This window comes from Arvicanthis niloticus, chromosome 1, assembly GCF_011762505.2.
Source record: "Arvicanthis niloticus isolate mArvNil1 chromosome 1, mArvNil1.pat.X, whole genome shotgun sequence".
In the NCBI taxonomy this organism is placed as follows: domain Eukaryota; kingdom Metazoa; phylum Chordata; class Mammalia; order Rodentia; family Muridae; genus Arvicanthis; species Arvicanthis niloticus.
In genome coordinates, this window is record NC_047658.1 from 92,697,489 (window position 1) to 92,715,756 (window position 18,268).

The 18,268-nt window shown below is 51.4% G+C and overlaps 1 protein-coding gene and 1 long non-coding RNA gene across 3 annotated transcripts in view; one reads left to right on the top strand and one right to left on the bottom strand.

The window, feature by feature from the left end:
* The window catches only part of Il4r (interleukin 4 receptor), a 26,466-nt gene continuing 8,198 nt past the window's right edge, over positions 1 to 18,268 (top strand). Inside the window, exons 1-4 of one of the 2 annotated variants that reach the window (XM_076942311.1) lie at positions 1 to 68; positions 14,105 to 14,191; positions 15,618 to 15,756; positions 17,430 to 17,581. In XM_076942311.1, the coding sequence (XP_076798426.1) occupies positions 50 to 68; positions 14,105 to 14,191; positions 15,618 to 15,756; positions 17,430 to 17,581 (397 nt within the window). In that variant the 5' untranslated portion in view covers positions 1 to 49. Of the gene's footprint in view, positions 69 to 12,636; positions 12,689 to 14,104; positions 14,192 to 15,617; positions 15,757 to 17,429; positions 17,582 to 18,268 lie in introns of those variants that run through there. The other variant, XM_076942315.1, reaches the window with a different exon arrangement.
* LOC143443918 (uncharacterized) overlaps positions 14,186 to 18,268 on the bottom strand; it is a 15,535-nt gene continuing 11,452 nt past the window's right edge. Inside the window, exons 4-5 of the long non-coding RNA XR_013113332.1 lie at positions 18,144 to 18,236; positions 14,186 to 14,713 (exon numbers count right to left, since the gene is read on the bottom strand). This is a non-coding gene — a long non-coding RNA (uncharacterized LOC143443918). The remainder of the gene's footprint in view (positions 14,714 to 18,143; positions 18,237 to 18,268) is intronic.

An 18,268-nucleotide genomic window follows, 5' to 3' on the forward strand; every position in this document is an offset into this window, starting at 1 on the left:
CGTAGGAAGCGGGGCGAGGTCCTTAGCGCAGGAAAGCCCCGGGCGGCGCATGGAGCCTGAACGCGCAGGTAGGAACCGGCGGTGGGGAAGGTTGGGGACCGGCCAGTGGTGGCTTCAGAACCGATCTGGGCTAGAACCAATGCCCGCGGATCCTCGGGTGGGCGTGGGGCTGCTGGGCTCCTCTCTCAGCCAGGCTTCCTGACGGTCGGCTGCCGTCGGGCGCGGGTCGAGCAAGTGGACAGTTCACGCGCTGGAACACAAGCAGCCTTGGCGGTCCGGTCCCCACAAAGACGCTCCAGGGATCTTCTAGAAGCCGGGAGTATCAGGCTCCTCCCAGGTTCCGGTTCAGTAATCCAGGAACCTGAGTATTTGGTTACAGTTGTGGCAAACTGGATGGTGTATAAGCCAGCTAGAATGTGATTCAGTCTGTCCCCAAACCAGCACTCCTGGCGCCTGCCCGTCTCCAGCCCTTTGGGAGGTGTGGGGCTCACTGTGGGCTTCCCCCTTACAGGTTTGGTTTTTTTTTTTTTTTTTTTTTTTTTTTTTTGAGAGTCTGGGGGTATTTGCAGGGACATTTGTCACATCCTAAAGTCTTATGGGGGAAACTGAGACTTGAGGGTATGTTTGGCCAGAATAGAGTAATGAGATTCCGGGGTCCTCTAGGAATTAGCCAGAGAGGAGTCAGGACTGCTTACGGGATATTGAGGCAGAGATGGGAGGTGACCACTATGTCATGTGTTTGTTCTCCAGCTCATCGGTGTTCTGCTTGCTGTTTTGGGCTGTGCTCTATGACTGAGGGGCAAACACACAAGACAGGGGGTATAATGGGCAAGCAAGACACCTCTTCCGAGGGCAGTGCAACTCCCGAGTCAGTTTGGGATGTGGGAGAACACTTTGTTAGGTTGAGAATCAGAGACAAGAGAAGGCATACTGAACTGTGGCGACAGCATGGGCAAAGGCTAGAAGGAGGGACCGCTCAGTGTGCCACCTAGCTAACATCGAGGAGCTAGGCATGTGGAAAGGTAGACAGTGCAGCAGGAGCCCTGAGTTTCCTGCTGCTGGACTCAGGGAAGTCACAGGATGGATTCCTAGTCCTGGCCCTCCTGCTCCTGGATCTTCAGGGTAGGGATCGGGAAACCCAAGTGAGTTGCCCAAATGACGACACAGTGGTAATTGGGCAGGGTTGTGACCATCTGAGGGTTTGCAGTATCTGGGCTGTGCTGAGGAAGACCAGGTGGCCAGGGAGGCTGTCCCTGAGGCAGGCACAATGACTACTGCTACACTTGGGGATGAAAGAAGAGTGCTTGGGTTCACCCACACCACACCTTACTTTTCTACCTTTGGGGCTTGGGGCTGGGACCTAGCTGGGGTACACATTCACACTTGGCATGTGTAGAAAGAAGCTTGTCATGGTCCCCATGGCACAGGAGGTCCACATGGCAAGTGAGGCTTGGAAGTTGGAACCCAGGGCTCCTGACCCAGCAAAGGCTTGATTTGTTCCTTGTGTGTTCTAAGCTTGGTCTCTGTCATAAAATTCTGCGAACACTCGAGCCTTGTAGTGAGGCTCCATGGGATCATGTGTGCACTATGCAAAACTACACCTTGGAGCGGAAGGTATGAAGAATTGTTAAATGAACACATTTTTATTGTTACCCCCAAGGATTCATTTGGAAAAATGAGAATACTGACAAGCAGGTCTATGTGCAGTGACCTTGCTGGTGGTCCCTCAACAGAGAGTGACAGAGGCAGGGCCTGCACTGTGAGCGTGCCTGCCGTGACCGGACCCCGTTGAGCATTCCTCAGGTTGAGCCTCCAAGACCAGCCTAGCCGTGTCTGGCTGGATTTCCACCTTCGTGAGGCTTGCCTAGGTGGGCACAGACTCACAGTGAGTGACCCAGGTTCAGACACCCCACACCTCCCGTTTGTCAGAGGTATCTGGGATGAGAATGTTCATGAAAGGGCTTTTCTAAACCATTGCTTATGGAAGAGCAAGGCATTTGATGTCTCCTCCCATTTAGCATGGCACCGCTTTTCCAAGTTGCCCCTAGCACTTCTTAATCTGTATCAGGCCAAAGATGAGGTGTTTGACCAAATCTTAGCAGTTCAGACTCCCTGAGAGGAACAAACTCTCACACCAGATTCACAGCCATGCTCCACTGGTCCAAAGAGTAGCCAGGGTCATTCTGTGGACCACCCTTGCAACTAACTGAGGGGCGATACTGACCCTGTTGGCTCATGAGTGGCATCCTGTACAGTGAGGTGAGATGGTGTGTGTAAGTACCTGGGGTTTTGCACGCACCACCAGTCAGTGACAGGACCAGGCAGGGGAGGAACAAAGGTCAGCAGGAGCCTCTTGGGGTGGTGACACGGGGCTTCCTGCAGCCTGTGTGCTGCGGGTGTAGTGCAGTCTCTTAAGCACAGTCTTTCTAAGAAGCGCTGATGTCAAGCAGTTCCAGGTGCTGCCACCACTGACTCATGCTGTCTCTGGGGCCCACAGCCTCTTGGAGATGGCGAAGCTTAAAGTAGGGGCCCCAGCAAAGGGACTTCAGTTTCATGAGGTTTGTGGGAAGGTGGGGGGCTCTGGGACTGAGGACCTCCAGCCCCCAGAAGTAATTATAGAATGAAGGGCAATACTCATGTATGTTGGGCGCCAACCAACAGGCCAGGGTCAAAACCCTGAGTGACACAGCAGTAAAGGCCCCCAGGAAGCTGACAGGCCTGAGGAGAAGGTGACTCCAAGTAGTTAGCCTTGGAGTTGAGACCACAAGTAGAGAGAGCAGATGCAAAGGTTCTGGGTAGGGAACAGGCTCCTTGTGTTTTACCCTCAGCAAGGAAGCAGTGGGATTGGATGGGACTGAGGGAGCAGGAAAGGGCAGGAGTAGAAGTCAGGGTGGCTTCGGCGGCGGGGCCTGAAACCTATATCTTAGTTTGTTTAAGCCCTGGGAGGCGAGGGCTGTAAGACACTCAAGTTTTCCACATAAAGTGACAGAGAAGTCCAGTCACATGTCAAACCTTCCGTCTTCACCACTGGTTATAAACAATGAAAATTAGGTCACAAGGTGAGCCACCACCACCTACCACTGAGATCACCTCTTTACTTGACTGTGCTCTGCCCAGGAGCCTTGTGAATACTGCCAGACCTCCATGCAATCAATTTGCAGATTATTGTTAGATGAACCCCTTCCTCACAGTCCCAGAGAGTGAGGAAGGTCTGAAGGGAGGGAAAGAGGGTCAAGTACATAAGGACCCAAGTGTCTGTTGGGTTGAGCTCCTATCCACAAGGAAGAAAACAGGCTGGTGTAGAGACCTGCCAGGTGACACTCTGAAACCAGTCACCCACAAGCCCACGTGCTTAATTTCTGCCCAAGCTCCCTGACTGAAGAGGAGAATTTAAAAGAACCAGATTGTCTTGGTTGGATCTGGGACGAATAATTTACAGGTCCATTTTGGAGAACTTGGGTGGCCTAAAGTTTCCTAGGGTAGCCAGAGGGGTGTCTGCCTTTTCAAAAGAGGAAGTGAGATCGTGGGAGGAGGAGAGCCACGGCCTTGTCCGTGGGCTGGGTGTCCTCCCAACCACAGAGCCCCAGTCTCTTACCCACTTGCCTCTGGGACAGCAAAGTCCTACTGTGTGCTTACTTTGGGGATGATCTCTGAGACTGGCTTTCTGGGGATCTCAAGTTCCTGGCCTTAGTTCAGCCACCTTGGAGGTACTGACCATGGCTCCAGTCCAGCCCAAGGGGTCCTCTAGTTCAGGCTGTTTTGCTACAGTTATTCTAGGCATCCCCTCTACCTTTGGTGACTTTGGAGTTCAATCTGGCTTCAGACTTGACTTGATTGGGATCCTGTCAGAGCCAAGGGAGCCTCCTTGTACCCTTCGGAGTGCATCATATCTTATGTTGTCTGCGGTCAGAGTTTGTAAGAGCCTTTGACGTTTGCAGTGGTTGATCTGAGGAAGCCTCCCGTTTTTCTCTTCAGTGTGTCTTCCCATCTGAAACGTCTTGGTTGAGGTTACAGTTGTTTTCGGTCTTTCTTGTTTTCCAGTATATTTTTAGCTAATTAAGTCTGTGCTGGCCATCTGTCTGTCACTGCTGGAGAGTTGCTAATTTCTTGTGTCTGCTGCAGGAGCTTTTGGAAGTGGTGTGTGGTTTCAAAGTGTTTTGAGGTGGGTGGAATTTTCTGTTATCTCTGTTGCTGGATTCTAACTCTGGCCTTTCAGGCTATTGTGGTAGGCACACGTGGCTTCTGTCTCAGTGATAGAGAATTTATTGCTCTTTCGAAAAGGGTTTTCCGATTGTTTTTCTGGATGTTCTGATGTATTTATTTGAAGAAAAGGGTGTGTGTGTGTGTGTGTGTGTGTGTGTGTGTGTGTGTGTATGTAAATGCATGCACGTGCAATGGCTGAAATCTGAAATCCTCAATCACCATTCACCTTGTATGCACAGTCAGGCTTATCCCCCAGAGTTTACAAATGGTGTTAGTCTCCCTAGCCAGCTTGACTTGGAGATACCCTGTCTCTGCTTTCCTCGTGTAGGGATTATGGGTGGGTCACTACATCACCCAGCATTTACATGAGTCCTAGGGATCCAAACTTTAGTCCTCATGTTTGCATCACAAACACTTTAACTACTGAGCTATGTCCACCACCAATGACAGATGTAGAAGTTCACCACATATACCTGTAATCCTAGAACTTGGTAGGCTGAGGCAGGAGGAGCCCAAGTTTAAGGCCAACCTGGATGACATAGCAGGTAAGCCCATATCTTTAAAAAGTGTGTTTTCTATTGAAAGCGAAGTCCTAGAAAATACAGCTGTTAGTGTGAGCCCACTAACTACGCCAGCTGCTTTCTGTTTATGTGGACTCTGCCCCACCCCCACACAGACACCCCCAGCTCAGTGCTCTCCTTCAGTTTCTCTGGGTCTTGTCCTGACTTTTGAAGCAGAGTAGTCAGACGCTCAGCCAGCAGGCACAGCAGACTTTGGATGTCACCTTCCCTGCCTCTATGTGAATCAGCCTTAGTTTCTCCCTGTCACATTTGAACTGTCTTGTTCTCTGCCGGTCAAGCTTGCTTTCGCCTGGTGACTCAGTGTCAGTTTGCTTCTAGGAGACTAGCACTCCATTCTGCTCAGGAACCAGGATCCTGAGTATGGTGCTTTGCTGGTCATACAGTGAGGTACGGCTTGCCCTGCCTGCTGTGGTGGGGATGTAGTTCAGTGGTAGAGCACTTGCCTCCAGTGTGTGCTCGTGGGCCTGGGTTGGGTCCCTATCGTTACAGGAAAGTAAATACAATACTGAAGAAGTCAGGCATTGCAGACATCGTACATGTGTTCATCCTCAGGCGTAAGCTTCTTGGCTGGTATTTCAGGCAATGAGGCTGGCACAGGCAAAGGCCCTATAGTGGGAAAGCACCTGGCCAGGATGAGTGTTGTGAGACAACATATCACTCCAGTCTGGCTGCCTCCTCCTTTGTGGATGTGGGACGTGGGCCTTGAGGGACCTTCCGTGGAGAATTAGTGCAGAACTAGAAGAGCTAAGGGAGTGGGAAGGACAGGGCTGGTCAGACTGTGGAAGGTAGACTGATGTGGGAGTGGGCTCTCCCAAGGCACTGGAACAGCAGTGGTAAGGAGACCTGTGCTGGGGAAGGAGAGTGGGAAGTGAAGGAGACAGTGTACCCAGCAAGTGGGTCTGCCCAAGGTATACGTGGGGACCTGGATGGCGGGGGGTGGGGGGGGAATGTAGGCTGATAAGGACAACTGTTTGGCTCCTCATCTGCCTGGCGTGGAAGATGGTAGTGGGGGCTGTAGACATTCTAGAATCTTCTCTGGCTCCTTAATGAGCAGGTGAGGAAGCATCTCCAACCTACCTCCCATCCCATCACCGTGGTATCCAGTATTGGGAGTGGTAGTCGTCACAGGAACAAAGAGGGTGGACTTTCCCTGGTGGGCCAGTTCTGGAGTGGGGGGGGGTCCCCTTCTGCGGTTATTTTTTTTCTTTCTGGGGTCTCCTAGCATCTCAGGTCTGCTCCTACCCACTGGACACCAGCTAATGATGTTGACCACATGCTCAATTTAATTATTTATTAGTTATTTCTTTATTGTTGGGCACAGGGTCAGGCACAGGCTAAGCAGGGGTGTTTACAGATGTAGAAAGCCTCCTGCTGTTCAGGTCAGCAGAGGGAGCCTGGGGTTCTTAGGCATGGTGGCCTGGCTGTGGAGTGTAAGAGGTCTGTGTGAATGCTTGAGGGACCTACACAACACTAAAGGGTTCTAGGGACCCCACAGGCCCAGCATTTTGCTCTGTGGTCTTTGTAGCCCGACCCTAGAGAATCATTTGGTTTCTTCACTTTGCCCATTTCTATGAGATAACGCTCACGATGGAGTTTAGGCTGCCCTTGAACTCCAGTCTCTGTCTCTGGTTGTTCTCGAAGCTGGTCTTTTTGTCAACTCCCTGCAAACAAAGCCCTGGCTAGTAATGTAGCCTGCACCTCCACAGCAGGTCACCCCATCTTCCCAGGATATGGTCCTGACTTCTCATCCTGAGATTCGTGCCCCACCCCATGCTGTGTGCTGTGGAATTGGACAACCTGTGCTTCTGAGCCTGTATTCCACAGTGGAAAGGAAGCTTGTGCCCCTGAGACTTATTCCTGCTGTCATGGCAACTATCCTTCTCTCTCCTCTCCCCTCTCCCCTCTCCCCTCTCCCCTCTCCCCTCTCCCCTCTCCCCTCTCCCCTCTCCCCTCTCCCCTCTCCCCTCTCCCCTCTCCCCTCTCCCCTCTCCCCTCTCCCCTCTCCCCTCTCCCCTCTCCCCTCTCCCCTCTCCCCTCTCCCCTCTCCCCTCTCCCCTCTCCCCTCTCCCATCTCTCTGTTTGTGTGTGTGCTTTTTTTTTTTTTAGGTCTTAGACTTCTCTCAGTGGATGGAGGTAGTAAGTCTTTCTCACTGCTCTCTAAGCTCTGTCCCGAGCTATGCTCAGTTTCTTTGCTTTCTTGAAACTGTCCACTGAGACAAGTAAATCTGCTCCCACTTCCTGGAGAAGGAAATTGCATTCTGAGAGGACCTCAGCCTGCAGATTTGGGGCAGTCAGGTTGGAACTGTACTTTGTCCTAGAGTCATGACCTATATCTTAGGTACTCTGGGGTCCCTGCCCACATGGGAGGTCCTCGCTGCCAAGGCTCATAACAATACAGGGTTGAGACAGCAGGAAGAGTGCAGATGAGTGCCCCTTGCCCTCACACCTGTTTGCAGTTGGCACACAGGGGATTTAACTGTGCCCAGTGTTGCCTGCTGTAGGTGTGGGGGGAGGGCCACAAAGTCCCAATCACCACTAGACAAGTTTCCCTTTGAAGGCTCTGAAAACAATGGCAGAGTCTGAACTTTGGTTCGACCGCTCCCTGCTACCTCTCTGCCAGGGATCAGACCAAGAATTATGGAGCTGATACACTTATATTGACAGTCTTCTCAATTCGTGGCAGGGTTCAGGGGGTCCCTAAGAGGGAGGGAAGCTGCACCCAGCTGTCGAGAGGTGGAAAGACTAGGGATATGCAGAAGCGATGGCTTCTGCAGATCTCTGGCAGGAGCCTGGTGGAGTCCAGACCACACGAGACAGGATTTAATCAGTGTTCAGGAGCCTTGCATCCTGTTTCTGGAATAGTAATGACCACAGTGATACTTGATTACAGCTCGCTGGCTTCTGCCCAGAGCCTTGCTGTGAGCCAGACACAGAAAGTTCTAGGAAAGGACGGGGCATCATACATCAACATGTCTCCGTTGAAATCCTTTATTCCCACTCCAGCTGTCCAGACAGGGTGCTGATGTGGTGGTAGTCCGGGCTGCTGTGGGCTGCCATGCAGCAGGGTCAGCATGGTACAGGGGTACAGCCAGAGTTCCCGAGGAAACAGCTACGCAGGGATGATCAGCCAGAGTGGATGCTGAAAGGAGCTGGACCTGGATACTCTTTTGGGCTTCCAGAATTTTCCATAGGATGGGCTTCAGGGATCCCATGGAACTACCTGAAGGCCTTCCTGAGGGCACTGTTGGCCTCGTGTGTCCACAACTGTCAAGTAACACTTGCATTTGCTAACTCTGTCCCCATGATGGTTTCCTTTTTCAGAGGCTTAGAGCCCTAGCCCACGAAGGGAGCCCAGGATACCTCGTCCCTTCTGGGAGAGGCTCTAGGCATCACACAGCCTCCCGGGCTTTCGCACCATCAAAGATGTCTCCAAGCCACTAGAACATTCCACCCCTGGGGCCTTTGACTAGTGTCCTCAGTTCGTGATATTCCCGTGGCTCTTCCATGGCAGGGTGCCCAAGGACACTCACGTCTGCACTAGACATCAGGTCTCCATAGCCCTGTTCCTTCTCCAGGTCTAACAGGGCCTGCTTCTTGCACTTGTTTAGAGTCCTCAATGGCTCCCTATTGCCCCCAGACAGACACAGACTCACCAGCCTGGTAGATGGAGCTGCCGCCTGGGCCTGCCAGCCTCTCTGTTGTTGCCAACCACACCCGCATCTCACCTCAGCCAGAACTCAGCTGCAGGCAGGAAGCACGCCAGGCCCTCCCAGCTGCCTGATGGGTCAGTCACCTTCCCTCCAGGTCTCCTGGAGAGTTTTCAGACTGCATAATGGGTGTGGAATTGTGCTGTTTTCACAGGGAGCTTTGAAAGCTGATTTGGCTCACAGAGTTCTGCCTGCTTCTGCTTCTGAGACTGGGGCCAAAGCTCTGTGCCACCGCAGCCAGCCTTTGTGTTAGCCATTCCCGATGGGGAGGTCCTCAATCCTTCTTCCCCCATCATCCCTTAACTCTGGTGTGAGCCTCGGAGCCTTTTGCTGGCACTGGTGCAGTGGCTTGCGATCCTGCACAGCACCAGCCACAGGATCACCCCTCATCTCATGTTTACTTAAAACTCTCCAGTACCTTCTCGTCTCACTCGGGTACTTGTTCAAAGAATAAAGAAGTTTAGCCAGCTGGTGGTGCATGCTTGCAGTCTCTCAAGAGTAGGATCAAGAAAGATCCCAAGTTCAAAGCCTACCTGTGTTACAAAATGAACTTCAAAGCCAGACCTGGCCACAGAGTAAGGCCCTGTCTCAAAATCATGCATATACATACACACATGGTTGGGCATTAGCTCAGATGTAGAGCGCTTGCTTAGCATGCATGGACCTTGGGCTCAGTCCCCTGTACTAGAGACAGAAAGAGCAATAAAGGATGTGAACAGTAGTATTTACAGCTGTAGGAGGTGGTACATAGTAGGTGCTTTGAAGTACTTGTGATAAGAAAGGGTACACAAAGAGGCAGGGGACATCTATGGGCTTCTCCCTCCACTATAGGATCAGGAGCAGGCTGTGCCAGCTCCTCCCTGGACTGAGCCAGCACGGATAGGAGCCCTGGCCTGCCCTGCCTCCCTGTCTGAGGTGGGGCTGTTGACGTGGCCACCATTTCTGGGAACCCCAGTGGTTGCTGCCTAGGAGCAGTGTGTCCCTGGCGCCCAGCCAGCCCAGCCCAGCTGTCTTAAAGTCGGAAGGAAGCTGCAGGCCTACTTAGACTGGAATCTTGGATCAGTTGCTTCCGAAGCTACCACACCCCCTTGACCCTTGACCTCTTTTCCTCTGCATGTGCAGCTTGTCATATTTCCATTTGCCCTGTGTTTGGAGTGCATTTTAAGAAGCAGCACGGTGGTCAAGCCCACAGATTGTGGGTCCTGTTCTAGCCCTGGGACCACAGCAGGCATCCTACCAATTCTGTGCTTCAGCGTCCTTGTCTGTGGGACAGCACCTGCCTCGTAGGGCGTCTGTGAGGTAAGCTAGGGTGGCAGTCACCATCATGTACAGCTATCTAGGCAGAAGCTCGGCCAAAGGTCCGTGTTTAGATTGTTGATCTTGTTCTTGCCTAATTTCCTCCGCTCACCCTCTAACAGACAATTACTGAACACCTGCTACGTAATATGCCAGGCCGTGTACTGGGCACTAGGGACAAAGTAATGGTAAGGGCAGACATGAACCCGGCTTCTTATGGCTAACACTCACAGGAACAGACCCTTAGCTCTGGTGACAAATGCATGATTTAAATGACCAGTTCCTTCTTCTGGGAGGCATTGAGAGTCTTGCTGTGTTGCGCTGACTGGCCTTGAATGTAGAATCCCCGCGCCTCCGCCCCACAGATGCTGGGATTACAGGCATTTACCACCACACCTGGCAACAGGTTACCCCCTTACACTTCCATTTCTTAAACCAGGAGCATCCTAAGGGGGTTCCAGGTCTTCCTTCTGTCCCAACTTCTTTGTTAAACCACTTATATACTTTGCTTATTTTTCTCAGTACAGGGTCACACTGACTTGTGGGATCTTTGTGTATCAGCGCTATCAGCCATTTGTATGCTGGTTGCTTCTTCCAGTCTTCTTGTTTTTATTCCCTCACTTTGTGTGGCTGGGGACAGAACTTAGGGCCCTAAGTTCCAGCATGAGCTTTGCCATGGAGCCACATCCTCACCCCGTTCTTTTCCCAGTCTCTCTCTACCACCCATGCCAGAGCCAGAGACATTTTTGTTTAGCCTCCCGAGTCAGGGTGGAGGCTGTGCCAGGCTGAGGCAGAGGTGATTGCTCCGGTGATGGGCAGTGGAGCGCCCACAGCGCGTGGGGAGAGCCAGATGTGGTCCACTGGAGTGTTTCTGGGCTGTCAAGGAGAAGGGAGCTGGTGGCCACTGCTCAGAGGACCTGGAGGCTTGTGGGGCCTCGGGAGGGTGAGGGGAGTCGCAGGGGTCTTGGAATTCGTTTTTTTTTCTTTCTCTCTCAATTTAAATTTTAGTTTCAAATAATTGAAGATTTAATGCAGTTTTAAAAATAATAGAGAAACAGAGAGGACCTCTCAGCCCTCAGTTTCTCCCTGTCGTGCGTGTGTGGAGGCCAAAGGTTGATGTTGAGTGGCTTCCCCCCTCTTACTTCTTTTAATGATTTATTTATTTATATTTTTGTGTATGGTTCCTTTGCCTGTCTGTGTCTGTGTACTTCATGCATGCCTGGTGTTGTTGGAGGCCAAACGAGAATGCTGGGTCCCTTGGAACTAGAGTCACAGAAGGTTGTAAGTTGCCATGTGGGTGCCGAGAACCAAACCCAGGTCCTCTGTGGTCTTAATGATGAGTGGTCTCTTCAGCTCATCCAAGTGTGTGTGCGTGTGTGCGTATGTATGTGTGTGTGTACAGGGTCTCTTACTGAGCCTTGAACTCACACATTAAGCTAGACTGTCCAGTGAGCTCCAGGGAGGAGATTTCCCCCCCAGCTCCTTCCTGCTGCTGCTCCCTGCCCCCACCTCCCTATACCAGACCTGGATTCAGGTCCTTATAATTGTGTAGCAAGTGCTTTACCCACTGAGCCATCTCCTCAGCTCCTCCCTGTGTTGCTTTCTTACGCATCTGTATAGCGTCACAGGCCAGGTACTGGCCCTATTGGTTCCCAGGTCTACTCCTAGCATCTTCATTTCCTTAGAGACTTGCTCATATCTAGGCTTCTGTGACCTTATCACATAGGCATGAGGGCCACAGAGGAGACCCAGGACATCACTCAGTTTACATAGGCTCCTTTGAGGAGTCGAAGGTCTGTGGCCCCAGGTGGAGCTGGTGTGGTCTGGGCTGTTGAGGGGAGTGATGGTACCTGGCCTTGTTCCTCTTGTAGGAATGACTCCAGCCACCGTGTGTGAAGCGTGGCCCCATCCACATCAGCTGCCCAAGACATCTTGCAGTTCCAGGATGAGTTTTCGAAACTGAGCCTCTCAAAGACCTTTGATGGATGTCATTCCCTATATGAGGGCCGTTGCTACTGTGTCCATACGTGGGGATCAGAGAGCCCCTAAAATGGAATGAAAAATTAAGTGTATCTACCTTGCTCACAAGGGTTTGGCTTGAACCCATGTTCACATGAGTCAGTGGCCCTTCAGACATTAAAAACTTAGGTTTCTAGAAAGTCAGGGGCTCCACCATGAGAGCAAACTCAAATCCTAGGGCTGCTTCTATAGCTGTGCAACCTCAGGCAAGTCAACCTCTCTGTGCCTTTGTCCCTTCATCTGAAAATGGGGAAACTGATAGTATCTCCTTGATAAAGCTGGTTTAAGTGGAGGAGAAGAAGGGAGAGATGATCAGAAGAAAACTTAGCATGGAGTTAATAGCAGTTTCAGTGAGTATTGCCAGAGGGCAGGGGTCCTCAGGGACACAGGCCACCATAGTATTCTCCAAGAAATGCACAGGTTCCTCTTGGGCACCGTCACCTCCCTGGTCCTGGGTCTCAGAGTCTGTTAATAGGACCGAGAAGACCACTGTTCCTAAACAACTGCTCCACCATCCGTCAGTGGTGAAGTCCTTTCTTGGCCTTACCACAGCTTAACCAGGCTTCAGTGCGTCACCCGGGTTGTTGACATTTGAGGCTGACAGGTGCAAGGGTTATTTTCACGGCTCATTTTGTTTCATTGTTAGGTTCTGGCTGTACTTCTAGAAGCTGAGGAACATTCTTGGAGCTCAGAAGCAGAGGAACCTGGCTTCTAATTTTGGATCTGCCTGCTTGCTGGTTCTGGGGCCTGCTGGACAAGTTCCAGTAACCTAGGACTCAGGGTTTGCACTTGCTTTTCTTCTGAAGCTGCTGGAGAGAGAGCCCAGGATCTTCTGCAAGTGGGCCACTGAGCCGCCTTCCAGCCTCTTCCTGGATAGCCCAGGTTGGCCTTGAACTCATGATGCATCTGCTTCAGCCTGTTCAATGCTAGCATCTCAGTGCACTCCATGCTGGGCTTCCTGCATCTTCCCTATACTCTCTTTGCATGAGCACAGAGAGAGTGCCTAAGCTCACCTGCCGCTGGCCTTTCTGAAATTGTCCATTTCCCTCGGGAGCAGCAGGTCTCAGACTGCAGACACACATTTAACGACCACAGTTTGCTTATGATGGACCGGTGTGAGAGGGCTGTCTCAGGATTGCCATGGGGCTGAAGAAGTCTAGTGACTAGAGACATGGTAGTTCTCTTGGTGTCACAGTGCAGCGTTGCCTAGGGCTGGGTCACACCCTGAATGCTCCAGGTGTATGCACATGGGGCACAGTGACTTAAGGAATAAACAGTTGGCGACAGTGCAGATGTGTTCACTTGAGTGCTCACTGCACCGCCAGGACAGTGTCCTGCAAGACTGTTGATGGCATGAGCCATCAGCTGGTGGCTTGAACTGGATGCGAGTATGACTGGGTGTCCACCTTGTGCCTTGCTTCCTCTCTGCAGCTCTGCCAGGCCCAGCCTGACAGACAGGTCTATGCAGCAGGAGGAGGCAGAACTTCAGAGGCTGAAGAACCCAGCTGTGGGCTCACAGCTGCTCAGGAGCAAAATGGGTCTGGGTCTGCAAATTTAGATACAACTTCCAAGTAGAGACCCAGATGGGGAGGGCAGGGGACACTAGGGAGTGACCCATTGCTGTGGAAGGGTGTCTGTGGAGGACACTGGGGACTGACCCACTGATGCTCAGGTTATGGCACACAGCTTCCCCCTTGCAGCACTTCTCTCTCCCATCCCCCACTTCCACCCCACCCCCACCCCCTGTTTCTTTCCTTTCCTTCTACTTTGAGCCTCTCTCCCTCCTCCCTCCTGCATGCTGGGGGTGGAACCCAGGACCTGGTACATACCAAGCAAGCATTAAGCTGCCCCCAGGCCCTGAGTACTCTCAGACCTGGGGTCCACTGTCATTTCCCTCCCTGTGGCTCCCCCAGACAAGATTTCTTTTATCATTGAGCCAGCCTAAGGGCTTCCAGGTGTGGGGAAGGGCTTCCAGTGTGGGCCCTGCTGGGTGTGTCTGTTCGTTTAATGCCAGCACCTCTAAGATGGGGCTGTCACAGGATGACCACTTAGCTGATAGGGAAACTGAGGCACTGGGTGCAGCTTGCTCAGGTTCACAGCTGGTATGGGAGGGAGCCAGGATTTGAACTTGAGAGAGTTGTGAATGAAGACCACAACTCTGCTGGGACAGGTGAACAGGGGCATGCTCTCTGTCTCTGTGTGGAGAAGGCACAGAGACATGGGGGAGGGAGGCCACACCACAGGTAAAATGAACCCCACTGACCCCAGATCAGCATTTGTCTACTCTTCTTTCTGCAGGCACCTTTGCGTCTCCAATGGGGTGGCTTTGCACCAAGTTCCTGGCCTCTGTGAGCTGTCTGATTTTGCTGTGGGTGGCTGGCTCTGGTAAGTCACGACCCCTCACTCATTCAGTCATCAACCACTAATGACATGTCAAGGTCCTGCGGTCCACCACAGAACAGAACAAATCCCTTGTGGGAATTGGGGGGGGGGGGTGCAGAAGCAGCTGATGATAAATCACCATGACTAGTTATTTTCATTGACACTAATTCAAATTGAAAATTGAGGCTGTCCAGGAATTGAGTAGAAAATAATTAGAGTTATATGCCAAAGGTTATCCAAAAATGGTGGGAAAACGCAGCTCAGGACTGAGTGAGGGAGACTTGGGGGATAGGGTAGAGAGGGAGAGGGCATTGCACTTTAAAGCAGGGTGCACAGACACAGTGGCATCAACTTGGAGGAAGGCAGGGGAGAGCATGCCAGTGTCTGCGGGTGCATTCTTCGTGAGGCCCCCAGGGAGAGCCTGCCTGGCATGGGGTGGGAGGAAATGTCACAGAGTCACTGAGTCAGAAGACCTTGCAGAGTCTGATCAGAGGAATTGAGTGAAGACCAGGGTGGCTCAGAGATCTGGAAAGAGAAAGTGTTTCTGGATCAATTTAGGTCAGCATGAAGACACATGAGAATTGACTAGAAAGTATCTCACCCATGTGGCCAGGTGTGGCTTACACCTGTCAGCCTAGCACTTGGGAGACTGAAACAGGAGGATTGTGAGTTTGAGGCCAGCCTGGGCTATATAGTGAGTCTGAGGCCAGCTTGAGGTAACTATGAAGATACTATAAAAATACAAATGGACACACAAATTCTACCCCAAGCCCAGACAAGGGCAGATTATTCTGTGTGATAGAGGAGAGGGGTCAGAGGATCAGAGTTTTGTTTACTGTATGAAAACTTCCTGCATGGTGGGCCACACCTGCTAGCATTCGTATTGTGACTTTGTCTGGACAGTGGCCATGTAGGGCTTGGGTCAAAAAGCTCTTGAGGGCCCCAAATAGTAGTTAGACAACTCAAGAATTAGTAAACCCCACACTCACTGGCTGTCACACACACACACACACACACACACACACACACACACACACACACCCCACATCTGAATTCCTGGCAGGAAGCTGATGAATAAGTGCCTGTCCCCTCCTCCTTCCCTCCTTCCCTCCTTCCTGCTCTTCCATTGGCTAAAGCCTCTTGGGTACCAAAGGGCAATTGCCTAGGTTGTACAAACTGCAGGGTCAGCCTCTTGCCTCAGTGGGGAAAGAGATGTGTGTGTGTGGGGGGGGGGGACAACACTATAGGGTACCACCTCTTCCTCCCTGTGCTTTAAGATGGTGCTTCTGAGGGAGAGTGGCACCTATGTAGGTGTGTGTGTGTGTGCAGGCATGTGTGTCACGATCCTGTTTGCACTAGCCTCCCTTTGACCTTGGTAGTGGGAGCCCCTGGCCACGACTCCATTCTTCTGGCCATCCTGTCTCTGCAGGGAGCATCAAGGTCCTGGGTGAGCCCACCTGCTTCTCTGACTACATCCGCACTGCTACGTGTGAGTGGCCGCTGGATAGTACTGTGAACTGCAGTTCTCAGCTCCGCCTGGACTACAGGCTGGACTTCCTTTTCCCTGTGTAAGTGGGGTAGGGAGGCAGCACCCAGAGGTCTATCCAGGCCTTTACTGTTCCAGGCAGGTGCCAGGATATGTTGTGCTATATGCTTGTGGCAGCTTACTGAGTAGTGTCTGAGGTGGAGCTAGTCTGGGATAATCATCCTGTGTGATACTACAGTTGAGCCGAGCTTGAAGCTTGGTGGTGCAGATCTACAGCAACTTGAGATAGTGAGGTAGGAGAATCACGAGTTCAAGGCACACCTGGGCAATTTAGCAAGATTCTGTCTCAAAATTAAAAAGTGAAAGGCCTGAGGGTGTAGCTCAGTGATAGAGTACTTGTCTGATGCATGACCCTGAGTTCTGTTACCAACCTTCCAACCCCCACCACCCCTTACAGGATTCAGAGGACACTGTGGGACTCTGGATCACTGTAACTGTGTCTTGTGGCTGCAGTGTTGGACTAGACTAGCATTTCTCTAATTTTTGCACCTAAAGTCAGTCAGACCTAGAGCTACATCCTGTCTCAAAAAAAAAAAAAAAAAATCACAAATACAGTTCGCAAGATGGCTCAACCAATAAAGGCATGGACCTGAGGGCTTGAGTTTAATTCCCAGGAACCACATGTTAGGGAGAGTGGACCATGCAACAGCTTGACCGGTGGCCCCTGAGCACGCTTAGCCATGGGACAAGACTGTGGAATTTGTTGTAAAGGTAGAAGGCATGGTGTTCCGGGGTTGCTCTGGGACATTCTCTGTCACCTAGATGCTCTGTGAGTACTGTGCCTAGGACAAAACCAAGTCCACAGATTCAGCGCTCACTAGCACCCAGAGACACACAGACACTGCCCTAATACATGCGGGGTGACCTCTACCCTCCTATTGCAAGTGAGCTGGGCTTTTGCACATTGGCCCAGACCAGGCACTGACAAACTGACAATCAAGTCGATTGGCCACTACTTGTTTTGTGGTTTTTGTTTTTTTTTCTTTAGACAGGGTGTCTCTATGTAGCCCTAACTGTCTTGGAACATGTATGTAGACCAGACTAGACTCAGACTCACAGATATCTGCCTACCTCCGCCTATGCTGGAATTAAAGGTGTGCCCAACCACCGCAGGCCGACTACTGCTTTTATGAATAAAGTTTTATTAGCACACACCACTGCATTCATTTGTGTCTTGTATGTGGCTGCTTTGGGGCGACATCAGCAGTTTGCTGTAGTGACAGAAACTATATTGTCTTCAAAAGCCTTCAACGTCCTATCTGGCATTTTATAGAAACTGAGTTTGGGCCCTTGGTCTGGTCCATGAAATGTGGGTGGCCTTTCTAAGTGGTCCTTTGGCAGAATTATATCCTGATGTGTACAGGGCAGGAGCCTGTAGGAGGTGTGCTACGGCTTATCACAGTCCCCTGTAAACCAAAGCATGCTGGGATACCATGAATGACTTAATGCTCAAGCCTGGGGTGAGCTAAGTTATGGGACTGAGGACTACAGCCAGAATGGCAGTGTCCAGAAGTGTCCAGAATGAGGTAGGCAAGGTCTGTGGCCAGCAAGATGCTAACCTCAAGTCATTTCCCCACCTGGTCCTGATTGCTTTGGTCTTCCAGGTAGGGGTAACCTGGGAAGTTGTGGGATTACCAGGGGTAACAGCTGGTAACTATGGGTGGTGGCTCCCTAACAGAGTTTCTCTGTCTGCAGAAACCTCACATGCATCCCCAAGAACAGCGCCAGCACCATGTGTGTGTGCCACATGGACATAGATGAGCCTGTCCAAGAAGACACATACCAGATGGAACTGTGGGCTGAGCAGCGACAGCTGTGGCATGGCTCCTTCCGGCCCAGTAACAATGGTAAGGCCGTGTGGGTGCCCCCGTATGGGAGGTGGGGTCCACACTGCCTGCAGGTCAGCTGCTGGTTCCTCATGTACCTTCAGTGTGGAAGGCTGTCCTTGCTCTACCTGGAGTCCCTGCAGCAATCCCCACCACAGGCTTGCTCCCACATAGTTCAGTTTAGTGTTTGTTTTTTGTATCATTGAGGATGGAACCCAGGACTTCCCAGATGCTAGGCAAATGTTCTACCACTGAGCTAAATCTCCGCACAAGTGTAGTTATAACAGGAATTGAAAGCAAGAATTTGTTGCTGTGTGACCAAGGGCAAATCACTTTATTTATCTGAACCTCAATTTCCAAAAGAGACCGATTATTCTCATTTTGTAGATCAGAGAAGGTGAGCAGTTTGCCTTAGGTCACACAGCTTCTCAGTGCCAGAGACAGGATTGAGAACCACATATCCGAGACAAGATCTCATGGTTTTCGGTCTGTGGTTAGAACTGCTGCTCAGGCCACTGAACACCTACAGGATATTAGAATTAACCCATGAATGAGTTTAAAATCATTGTCACATTGACCTTACCACACTCTGCTGTCAGGACCTCTTGGATGATTACTTCAGAAATGGTGGGCCTGGTGAGGTAACACACTCCTGTAATCCCAGCATTCAGAGAGTCTAGAAAGGAGGATCGGGAGTTCGAGGAGATG